Raw genomic sequence first — 13,001 nt, forward strand, 5'->3', positions numbered from 1 at the left:
TGATGGAGAACAGTTACAATTAATTGTGTTTGGGCAATCTATGAATCAAACAAGTTCCCCGATATTTTCATCTTAGATTTAATTAAGTCTGTACTGAGCTGAAAATCCTAAAGAACCACAAGAACTTGGAGCAATGAGTTCAAACATAACTCTGAAATAAGCTCAATCAAATTGTATGCTGTATAAGAACGATCATGTGCTCAAGGGAGGCTCATAGAAACCACATTCGGTAAGGATGCAAACATGATTATAAGTATAGAGGAACATAACAATATCAATAGAACATAATGATACGAAGTTGATTAGTTCTTTTTCAATGGTTAGCAAGACAATCAGGCACAAAAAGGCATAACATGGCAGTGATAAGCAGATCTAAAGGAACATTGTCATTCGATCACCAGAGAGTATGATTATGTAAGCAATTGGCATTCAATCACCAGAGTATGATTATGTAAGCAACAAATAGCTTTGTTGACAATGAAGCAAGAAAAAAAAGGGCCAAAAAACAAAGGAACAATTATTCTGTAAGTAATGTCATGTGAGACTAATTAAAACATTTAGAAATGTTAGCTATCAACTGTGATGACAATTCCCCCACACAGGAATAGAATACAACTGTTGTCATAAGAATGGAATACCATCCTACACTTATCTGCAAAACTTGCGCAGGCCAGAAGGCATAGTCAATGGGGTCAATTGTGCTGTAATGTTTACTACGAAGAATTTGCTAGTGCTAAGATGAATTAATGGATTAAGCAAAAGTCGCAGGGAGCTGAGATCTGCGCATGGGCTTAGAGTCTGAAGAGCAGGGTGCCCATCAATCTAAAAACCCAAAGAAAAAAAATAACAGAAATGTCAAACAGAAGGTGACCTAGCCTGGCCTGTGCCACCAACTAGCTGAAGTGTGCTTTCAGCACTATATGAGCTATTACTGTATTTTAGAAATTGCAATGTGATAAACCATGTTAGATCAATTGGAAATTGGTCATGTGCCAAGTTCCAACTGTATTACTTCAAATATAGCAGTATTAATCATATCTAGAAACAAACATTGCCCAAAAGTACCAAGATAAAACAACCACGACCAGCCAGTCATGTAGACCATTGAAAGCAAAAACTAATTTCCATGTTGAAATAAATACAACAGTTCCATAGCCCATGAATAGTCCTGCTACTTTCATGTTCTGAAAAGAAAACATAGTGGCCTGGTTGCATGCATAAGGATTAAAAATTATTGATACGACTTAGCAGTTTAATCCTGGCCTATTCAGGAGTTCTCATGACGACTCAAAATTCAGAGGTCACCATTGAGCTTCTAGATAGAGAGGGTTCAACAGCTTAGTCATCTACCAGCAGTAAGAAAAAATTCTTCTTATTTTAAGAAAGTAAGAACAAATTCTAGTTCTGGTAATCAAAAGTCTTATTGCTGTAATCAAAAGTCTTATTGCCTTTTTGAATCTAATAGGAAGATTGCAAGAAGCCAAGAACAACCTTTCAATTGTCCTTATCCATCATATCCTAACATAAGCAATTAATGAAAAAAATCAACTAAAGAGGAGGTATAGTTCAGGAAAGTGGCTAATTTAATTAGTAATCCAGTTATGAAGTGTCAGGGCGACAGGGTATGAGCATGTATAACAAAGTAATCATGGCACAAAAAAGAGCTCCAACTGGTATGCTTCAATCTCAGAGAACTTCTCGAGGAACACTAAATAGCAAACAGAGATACCATAAGCTAGGCTCTATCCCTCAAGTTCACTTTATAAAGCACGGTACACATAATAAATTCAATCAATCTACACAGCTACTATTAAACACCAGGCAAATTTAGAAATAAAATTGAAAGGCAACAAAGCTGCAAGATATTTAAGATCTTAAATGCTGTAGTCCTGAACCCAACATCAAAGCAGAAACTTCCAAGTTCCAAGTTGAAGGCAAAAGCCATCAATACCCACCCATGGCCATACATCCAAACAGCACAGCAACTGCAACTGCAATTAAAATGTCTTCGACTGCCCAGAAAAACCATTTGATATTGCTGATGAGACCAGATAACAGCCAAATTGTCAAAATACAGATATTTCGGTACATGAAATCCAATACAGATCATAAAGTACATAATAATCCGCAATAGCAAAACTACATTGTAGGCAATAAAAACAACATAATTCTTCAAGAAAGTTCCTCCTTCAAATACTGCCACAAAGGTATCTGTCAAATCTGGTAAAGTCAACAGCAGGAACCCTTTCGCAACATTTTGGCGCCAACATAGACTTAAAAGCCATCCGAATGGAAAATCACATGAACCAACCACGACCCGCAGATGCCATACTAAAATACAAGGAAACGAATCAGAAGAGTATAAGAGCAGGCTCAACGAATCACAAAGATGCATAGAGAATGAAGGAACTCGAATCAACAGTAAAAATGTGAGTCATAAACAATATAACAGGTTTAGAGTTAATATACCTAGTTCCGTCAGTATCCACCCTGAAAACCAGTGCCCCCGATCTGAGCACCAGGCACTTGGCCCTGCCCAGCAGCCCCAGCCTGATAACCAGCAGCACTGGCAGCAGCTGCCGCCGCAGCCGCTGCAGTACTAGTCTGGGTAGTTGCTTGGCCGACCTGAAACCCAGGTGGCCCTTGAAAACCAGGGGGAGCTCCACCTCCTTGATATGCAGCAGCTGCAGCAGCTTGAACACCCGCTGCATTTGGGAAAGTGGCACCTCCAGCTCCAAATGCCTGTGTCCCAAATCCCTGAGCTCCAAAACCTGTAAGACCAGCTGTGTGTGCCTGCTGCCCCCCAGCACTCAGTGCAGCAGCAGCAAAGGCCGGGTTCATAGCTGCAAGCATGGCTGGCGTCATCCCCAGCGCGGCTGGGTTCTGCATTGCCGCTATCATGGCAAGCATTGCATTGGGCTGCGCAAATGCCTGTTGTTGTGCACCTAATCCCAGCATAGCAGCTTGCTGTGCAAAACCCAAGTCAGTAACAGCAGTAGTACCATACGCTGATGCATCATATGGGCTAATGGCAGCACTGGCAGGAGCAGTCATTTGTGCGGCTGCGGCCGCAGAGGCAGTGGCGGCATTAGAATTAGCATTTGCATTTGTCCCAGATGAGCCCTTGGTCCTCCCATCTATAGCTTTCTGCACGTTGAGCATCTTGCCATCAAAATTCCTCATTGGCTCCTCCAATGCACGGCGGGCACCCTCCACAGACTTGTAAACAAACAATGCAAATCCCTTGGGTTTGCCAGTGTTCTTGTCGAAGCCCAAGGGCCCCTCCTCAATCTCACCAAATTGCGAGAAGTACTCATATAGGCGGTCGACGTCCACATCAGCATGCACATTACCAACAAATATCTTGCGTGGCATGTTATCGGGTTGCGAGGATGAGGAGCCAGAAGCATTGTTGGTGGTACCGGAGTTGGAGTTGGAATTGGTGTTGGCATTGGAGGTAGGGTTCTGAGACTGAGAGGCTGGGGGTGCGGGACCTGAGGCGGCGAGGTGGCAGAAAGCAAGACGACCTCCGATTTGGAGCTGGGGACGGCGTAGGGCGCGGAGCGCAGCGTGGCGGGAGCGGAAGAGGACGAACCCGTAGCCCTTGGATCTGCCCGACTGCTTGTCGGAGATGACGCGGCAGTCCTCGAGCTCGCCGAAGCGTGAGAACGCGGAGCGGAGGTCGTCGGCGCCGGCGCCCCACCCGAGGCCGTGGACGAAGAGCTTCCTGCTCGCGGGGTCGGCCTCCGCGGCCCGTCGCACGGCCGCCATCGTGACGGGGCTCGCCTCCGCGGCCGTGCGGAGTAGCGACACGAGCTGCTCCCGCGACAGCGGCTCGAGGAGCTTCCCGATGTCCTCCGCCTCGTCCTCATCGTCGACGGCGACCTCGTCCTCGTCCTCCTCGGCGGAGGCGGTAGGCTCCGGGTCGTCAGTGATGGGGAAGTAGATGGTACCGCGGGGCTTGTTCTCGGAGGACGCCGGTTCCTGGCGGTGGTTCCCGGCGGCTGGCTCCGCGGCGGCGGCGGGCTCGGCCGGATCGGCTTTTCGCTTCTTCGGCGCCATCGGGAGGCGAGCTAGGGTTTAGGCGCACGCTTGCGGAGGCAGGAGAGGAGAGATTGGGAATTTGGGATTTCCGGACACTGAAGACAGAACTGATGAAAGGAGAGAGAGAAAAAAGGAGGTGGGATAAAAATATACCAGCCCGCGTTTATTAACGGCGGGCTGGCGGCTCCGAAAAGCCCATGAAAATTAGGCCATGCTGTAGAGGCCTTTACTGGAGGCCCAGCAGTCATCCTAAGTTTTCTTCTTGCTAAGCTCGGCCCGGGATCATGTGGAGTGCCCACATAGCCCAGATCATCACTGAATTTCTTCCATTCCATTAAGGCTGTCATTGTACTACTGATTTCTGCAGGATCACTACAGTTTTGCATACGTGTATTGAAAAATATATGTTACTAAAGGCATCTGAGTTCAGCTGTGAGCTTTTTATCTGCAGTGAAAACAAGTAAAACTTGGTGATTTTTAGAAGAAAAAAAACGTAAGCTGCATTTGAACAGAAATCAGTCGCCCAAAGTCACACCAATAAGAATAAAATCGGGCAACCTACCTACCTAGTCAAAAGCACAAGTATATACTGACCATACGCGAAGTCAAAACCCAAAGGCATAACGACTCCACTCATGAGTCATGAGTTGTATTGCTTGCTCATCAGCCACAAACTGCACTTGACCAATTCAAGGCCGGCCGTGGTGACGCACACAGCGTTCTTCTTCCTCTCCACAAGTTGAGGCTCCCTGTGCCCAGGGCCTCTGGGAAGGCAGCAACTGGGCGTCCATGGGGCCGCACGCATGGCTGATGGCTGCTCGCCTACCGACCGAATCTGTGACAGAATCGGCAAATTAAACCGGCTAATTAAGTGTAATGGCCATCATTTGCACACATCCGGCACATTAGCTTAATTAAACGTAAATTGACAGTCTATTTCCAACCCACTGTCCGATCGAAACATCACCAGTAGTCTCGCATAACGGCGAGCGCAGAGAGTACAAGCATGAGTAGTTTACAAAAGTAGGATACAAACTGAAATAATTTATAAAACATTCTTAGAAAATTTAGAATATACATAAAAGGTGACAGCAGCGGAAGAAACTTAAACTGAGCAGAGTTTTCAGAGAAAACAAATACACAGAACGACGGTAACTACGGAGACGCGGGGACGTCACATCTAGCCCACAGATGTGAATCCGGGTTAGCTTCAACCAGCAACAGCTACCTGAAAACAATATAACCATAAACTCTGAGTATAGTAATACTCAGCAAGACTTACCCGACTATGGGTATACTTAGCCCATTATCTAGACATGCAAAACTCTATGGCTCTGGAGTTTATTTTGCAAAAAAGACTACTAATAGTAGATCCTTACTTTCACGATTTTAGATTAATTTCTATATAGATTAAAAATCAGCTATTATTTGCACAACTAACTAGACCAACACATAGCGGAGTATTAAATCACAAATCCAAGTAACCATCCTCATATATAATCCATGTTCCATATCATATTACTACGATGTGACGCAGTGATCAAGGTGCTCATATCCGAGAGCGACTGACGGCGAATCGATCCGATTTAACCTTGCAAGGTAGACCTAACACACACGTCACATATAGGCCCCGTCGAACCATACGTGACAACCCTTTACATATGCACACCGAGTAGCCGAACTGCCCTGCGACCCGGGACTGCTAGCCCCACCGATACCAACGATGGGTCAGCCATGAGTTTGTATACTGTCACAGAACAGTCCAAATAATACCGATCAAGTGCACTAATTAACCATTTAACTTAATCCTCTGATACTGCACTTCACCAGTACACCCAGACTGTCTGCTATAACCAAGATCGATTACACGGGAACTATCGCCAAAAGACGAGCACAGGTGATTACAAGCAACAAAAGTTTTCAAACTTAACTTACAACCAGAGTTAAACAAAAGTCTCCAAAATTAATTTACAATAACATTTTATAAGCCAGGGTTACATATCGCATACATAGTTCAAACGCAGCGGAAAAAATACAACCAGTTTGAAACAAGTTTCAAATACAGCACGGTGGGTAACGCTGATGACAAAAGAAGAGTTTCACATCTTGCCCACTGATGTGAGGCTCACATGCCTGCACTTCACGGAGAAGACGGAACCCACTCGACCGTCCAACTTGGAGGAAGAGACTGACCAATCCGGGACGCACAGATTTCCTCGATGTCTTCCAAAAAACAGCCTGCTCAGAAGGGTTATAACCAAACCCTGAGTACTCTAATACTCAGCAAGACTTACCCGACTATTGGTATATACTTAGCCAACTCCTAAATATGCAAGGCTTTTGGCTCTGGATTTCTTTTTCTGAAAAGCCACTAGTACTGGATCCTTACTTTCAATATTTTAGCTCCAATTAGTTTGATAAATAATCCTAGATTTGCCTGAACAGCTAATACACACATGGATGATCATATTATCTTTTAAAGAACATAACCATACATCCACCTTTCATTTTTCAGACCTTTCAATCCTTACTACGATGCGACGCATTGACCAAGGCTCTCATATCCGCGAGTCACGGCGAATCGATCCGATTTAACCTTGTAAGGTGGACCTAACTCGCACGACACGTGAAAACCCCGTCGGGCCACACACGTCAACTGTTCCCATAATTACCCCGAAGTCTGAATCAAGCCCGCAAACACCCGGATGATGAGCCCCGCACGTGCGAACACCCGGTGAACCCGTGGGCCACTTCACCATCCGTCAACCCTACCCAGCACCGCAGGTCGAGACTTAGATTCCGACGCAATTTAGGTAATTAGCTTACCGGTTTCGACTACCTCCTACTTCCGGCATGTGGTTAGTATTGTTCAATCCTCAGTCAAAGGGCCAGCAACGGAACGGTCCTCAATCGACACAGGCGGAGACTCAACTTTCTTTTAATCCATAATCATGTCCAACTTTCCTTCCGCCCGGTCTCCAATTCCCTTCCCATTGCATTATTTCTCATAACACTGCCTGAAGTAACAACCCTATATCTCGCGGGTGACAGGAAATCACCCGTCTTCTACCGAGTTTACTTAAGCATAGCGGTGCTAGCGATAACTGCACTAGTAAGGACACTGGGTATTTAAGATCATGCATCTATGGTTCCAATCAATTCCTTGAACGTAAATGCACAATACTTTAAATATAACATGGAGTAATTAAAATAAGGGATATGCTCCGGGGCTTGCCTTGCAGGTCAGTAGGGTTAGTGGCTTCTTCGGGAGCTTGATCAACGACTTCTTCTGGTTGCGTTTCTTCTGCGGAAGGCTCCTGGACCGGCTCGGCAACCAACTCGTATACGACTTCGGTTTCCGCGTCTATACGATTAAAATATGCCATGCATGAGACTCATGAAATGATGCAAGGTAATGCAGTAAACCTACAAAGAATGCAGGGATAAAACGATAACAACAGCCCTAACTATGGTTCAAAAGGGATGGTTCAGTGTTGATATGAATTCCTGGTCCAAATGTCTTTTAGCCTGAAGTGTTTCCTATCAAGCAAAAGTTACTACACTCGCTTCGAAGTATTAATTACAACCCTAGAACAACATGGATCAAATTAACCAGGGCTTGTTTTGTTGCAAAAACACATACATGAAAGAATTAATTACAACAATTATAAAAGAAAAGAGCCTAGCTAGGAACAAATTAAAAGCAAGCACCTAACTTGCAGATATGATCAAGCCACAAGAATTTATCAGCATAACATGATTTTGATAAAACATGCCACATAAATTCTCCAACATTTATTATTACCGAAAATATTTATTTAACTCTAGCAAGGTAAGCTAAACATAAATAGATTTACACAAAAGTGTACAACACCAACACATGAAATTTTTACAGTGGATTACACATGCAAGGAGTAGGCCACTGCACAAATTTCATAAATTTTAGAGCAATAGATCAACTGGTATTAAATAAACTAGATTAAGCATGAACCAAATTTTTAGCAGGGGCAAAAGTGACATTTCACAATCATAAGTATTTTTCCTCTGAAGATCTTGACCTAAGAAACCCAACAAAATTTAGTTTGCATTTTTAGCATTTTTCTAGAAATTTTCATAGCTTTCAGCCGAAATAAACAAATGAAAATCGAAAAACGAAAACTAAAAGAGGGGGCTCACGGCCCCACACGTCACGGCCAGGCTCGGCGGCGGCGTGGCTGCCCCCCTCCCCGCCGGCGGCGGCTGGCCTGCGGCGTGGCCTGGCCGGACCACGGCCAGGGCAGACCAGCGGAGCGGGGGTGCCCGCGGGGCGGTGCAGGGGCACGCGGGGTGGCTCAGGAGGATGCGGCGGCGCCCATAGTGGCCACGGCGGCGGCGCAGCAGCCAGGCGGCCGCGGGGCTAGGTGGCAGCGGAGCGGGGCGGCCAGTGGGGGCGGGCGGACCCGACGCGCGTGGTGGCACGGCGCAGGGCCGCGTGAGCACGGCCCGTGACGGCGACGGGCGATAGGTGGGCCGGCCGGCGGCGGCATGGCCGCGTTCCGGCGGCGCCCGCGCAGGAGGAGGAGGGCAACAGGGTCAGGAAGTATGAGAGCGGCGCGGGTAAGCTCACCAAAGGCTCGATTTGAGCGGAGGAGGGCCAGAAGGGGGTCGTCGATGGCGATGGCGAAGCTTCGACGGAGACAGCAATGGCGGCCGGTGGCGCAGGGCCGATTCGGCCGGGGAAACGGCACGAACGGGCACGGGATGGGGGCGGAGGAGGTGGAGGGCGAGGTTGTGTGGCTTGGGGCTCGGAGAATCGAGCGGGGGTGGCGAGGATGGCCGGCGTGGACGCCGGCGGTGGAACCACGCGAACTCTATTAACGCTAATGATGAGCTTAAGTCCATAATTAGCGGGTTAAACACATGATTATCAACGCGATTAGCACAGGGGTGTTACATATACTAGCTCCACTGTGAAGACAGTATCAAGTCCACCTACCGGTGCACATATGGTACTGAGCTTACCGGTTTCGACTACCTCCTACTCCCGGCATGCGGTTAGTACTGTTCAAACTCGATCAGCAGGGCCAACAACGGTACGGGCCTTAATCGACACAGGCGGAGGCTTACTTTTCCTCCATTTCATATTCATAATCATACTCATCTCCGCCCGGTCTCCATTTTCATACCTATCTTCATCATTTCCAACATTCTCATCTCAGCTGTAAAGTTTCTGCATCTCGCGAGTGACCGAGAATCACTCGACTTCCTCCTATATCTCGCGAGTGACAGGGAATCACCCGACTTCTACCGAGTCCTATTTAAGCATGGCAGTACTAACGATTTATATATATTAGTATAAGACCGTAGGAACCTGGGGATAATGCAACTAAGGTTCCAAATAATCCCTAAAAACGTAATGCACATATCATAATTATATAATGATTCATAATTTTAAAATAGTAGGTTATGCACCGGGGCTTGTCTTTTGCTGAGCGGGGTTAGTATTACTTTCGGCCCTGGGCCAGGTCTTCACGAATTTCTTCTGGGCCTGCCCCGCTAGCTCCTGGCTTCATGATCAACGCATGGGCGACGTCTCCGGCTACGGATTCTACATGTATGCGAAGGGAAAAAATCTTATTAATGCAAAAACATAACTCTAGTCCACCACTACTTACTAATTTCAAAATATACTAGTACACGGATTAATGGACTAACACACTAGATGACGCATTCGGAACATGTAAATGTTTACGGTGAACTACACATCCCGAACACGAGCTACTGCCTAAATTGCAACATTTCCGGACTATTGGATTTGCACACACTAATTAATTAAGTCTGAACACAACTTAATTTTTAGCAGAGGCAAACAGGGTAAATCATAAGAATAAATATTTTTCCTATAAATATCTAGATCTAAGCATTCAAACAAAATTGATTTCATGTTTTTAGCATTTTTTTCTTGATTAGATATGGATTTTACAAACCTCACCCGAAATAAACAATAAACAAAAACCAACACCAGTCAGACCGGTGCCTAGCACCGGTCAGACCGGTCTCGGCCGGTCTGGCCAGAGCGCGCGGCGGTGCAAGGCGTGGCGCGCGGCAGCGCGGCGTTCTGGCGGCGGCAGAGCAGGGCGGCTGCGGGGCGGGGCGGCGCGACGACCAGCGCAGCTGGGCGGTTCCGGTGCGCGCAGCAGCACGGCGCAGGGCCGCGCAGACGGGGCCCGCGGTGGGCGGCGGCGGCACATGATACAAAGGGGAAAAAGGCCGGGGAGCACGAGTGACTCACCACGAACCCATTCTTGGGGTCGATTTGAGCGGAGGGTGGCCGAAGAAACGGATCGACGCGAGGGCGGAGGAGCTCGGATTGGCTCTAATGGCGACCGGCGGTAGGGCTAGGGTTTTCGGCCAACTCGGTCGGGGAGGAGCTCTGTTGAGGGGTGGGGAAGGTGGAGGGGGTAGTGAGGAAGCTCGGGGCGCGAGGAATCGAGAGAAGGTCAAGCGGAGGCAGCGGATTTCGGCCGGCGGTGGCGAGCCGCGCGAGCTCGCTCGAGCTCTGCTCGAGGAGGAAGAAGAGGCCGGGTGAGGAAGCGAAGAGCGACTTGGATACCCGGAGAGGATGAGGCTGCTGGGTACGACGAGGCGACGTCAGTGCGGAAGCCGAGGATGGCCGGCACGTGGCCACGTTCGCCGGCGATGCGCGGCGCGCCGCGATCGGTGCAAGCCGTGGCACCGGTCGGACCGGCCACTGAGTCTGGTTGGACCGGTCAGGCTGAGCAAAGCCCAAATTTGCCTAAATTGATGCCTTTTGATTTTGCTAAACTAGTTTAGGAGTTTAATGACCTTCTAAACACCAGAGGTGTTACAAACCTGGTGTCTGTCCAGATAAAGAAAAATGTGAGGCAGAGATGACATTGGCTGCTCCATTTTCTGCATACATGGCCCAAATTATTGGCTCGAGTGGGGGATGGCATCGTATTTTCGAGGTGGAGTGCCCCCACCAATTCATTCTTTGTTGGGACCTCGCTCTCTTCTCCTCCCATTTTTCTATGCTTCTGGGGGAAAGAAAAGGCATGCTCCGATCCCATGATTCCATCTATTTACATCTATCGCAAATATTTTTGGTATCTTCGGAAAAAAGAAAAGATAAAGGCACACTGGATTGCTGTAGAGGAGTCTTGTTTTCAGAGAAAATAGGTGTGCAGTGTGCTAGCTGACAGCACTACGGTAGATAAGTATGGTAGCGAAAAGAAAAGTTGTTTGGTTATCTGGTTGTAGATGAGGGATGTTAACATAAAACCTGATAAAAAAAAATAGATTTCCAATAATTGTTGCGTCGAGCTTCGTTCCTGATCAGTGATCACTGACGAAGCAAGTCGCTGCCCATCCCATTGGCAGGTAGTATAGTGTGAAGACACTTCTGCAACATTTTTAAACCGAGAGAGACGTGCGTATCTGAACATGTATCAGAGAGTGATCATTTTGGCCGTTGCGTATTGACTGACTAATGCAGTCCATGATGCATATCTTGTGGCCATACCTAACTAACAGAATTGCATATGCAAGCCTATCTGAAGTCTGAACAGGTCTCCGACAAAAGAGATCAGGCCTGTGCAGATGCAAATCATGTGTGCGCTGCTGCATACAAAGTCAGTCAAAAGTTGGGGTTCCTTGGATCAACACGAAATGCCTTCCTTCGTCCAGTGAGCATCTCTGTAGCTGCACCAGCAAGCCTTGATAGTTGATAACCAAAGGTGATCCCCTTTAGGCTTTTAGCTTTGCAAGGTTTTTTTTTTAGCTTTGCAACTGGACAGTAAAGTAATTGCACGCGGTCTATCGAGTTTGCGTCTCCCTACCCAACTGCGAAGACGAAAGCCTGCGGCATTCTGATCTGATCCTCTCAGTGCTGAGTAGATTGCGTTCGCGACTGATATGAACGATGGGTGATACCGCACCCAGGCACCCACCACCACCGACCGCGAGGGCACTGCAAGGTTGCGCAAAAACTTTTCTGAATTTGTCTGAATTTGACACTCACAAATTCTGAAGAGTTTTCATGGCTGGTCCGTCTCTTGAAAGAGTATATCCTCAGTTCACCACGTAATGCTCGTCTCTGTTTCAAGAAGAGATATACATATACCCAGGCAGATGCGGATTATGCCTCGAAGAAGACCCATCGATCGACACTAGGCTTTGAACTTTCAAGCCTAGCTTACAATATGAACAGCACACTGATCATGTCGGCCACGCAGAGTTTTCTTCCCTCGCAATAAGGAAACACCAACTGGGCTCCGATTGGCATCGGTCTATAACTCATGACCAAACGCACAGTGGCGAAGCTAGCGCTAAGATTACCGTGGTGCACTCCTAAAGAAATCTGCAAACTTTTGTAACAGTCCATGATAAATTTAAGTCAAATTAGTAGTAATTTTTTTCACTACCCTGGTGCATGGGCACCAGGCTACTTGAACGTAGCTTCGCCCCTGCAAACGCATTTCTTCTCTCAGATCAACAAAGCAGAGAGATGAGCGACCAAAAGCGCAGAAAAAGAAACAGAAATCACCTCGCTTCTCCTTGTTTATTTCTGATTGGGTTGTTGAAGATGTCAGGGCTCACGTTGGCCTCTGCTAGCTCAATGTGAAGCAACTTGGAGAGACCAGAGTATCAGAGAATCGTCCCATGGCACAAACCAATAGCCAAGCTCTGTTCTGCTTAAAGATCGTAGGAGCAACTTGCAGCAAAGCCATCACTAGCCATCAGCTTAGGCCGCATCTACTCACTGATCAATACTCTAACGCATAAACAGCCAAGATCCAGTGTTACTTTGAGATTCCAATACTATGTTCATTTACTACTTTTCACCCACTTGGTAATTAAAATAACTTATCACCGTGACCTCTCACTCGCCAATTGCGAGATTCTTTTGGTCCTAAGAAACAATGGCGAGCACAAACCGGCTATTGTCACCTTTTTTT

General features: G+C 47.1%; 1 protein-coding gene across 1 annotated transcript; it reads right to left on the reverse strand.

Moving 5' to 3' along the window:
* Window positions 1–719: 719 nt before the first annotated feature.
* Window positions 720–4,182, reverse strand: LOC120682525 (UBP1-associated protein 2B-like). Its single transcript, XM_039964480.1, has 2 exons — window positions 2,470–4,182; window positions 720–2,331 (listed from the first exon to the last, which is right to left on the reverse strand). Exon 1 carries the CDS (start codon window positions 4,060–4,062, stop codon window positions 2,479–2,481), a length of 1,584 nt encoding a protein of 527 aa, XP_039820414.1. The 5' UTR covers window positions 4,063–4,182; the 3' UTR covers window positions 720–2,331; window positions 2,470–2,478.
* Between the last annotated feature and the right edge of the window lie 8,819 nt (window positions 4,183–13,001).

Source organism: Panicum virgatum, chromosome 7N (assembly GCF_016808335.1).
Source record: "Panicum virgatum strain AP13 chromosome 7N, P.virgatum_v5, whole genome shotgun sequence".
Taxonomy (NCBI): domain Eukaryota; kingdom Viridiplantae; phylum Streptophyta; class Magnoliopsida; order Poales; family Poaceae; genus Panicum; species Panicum virgatum.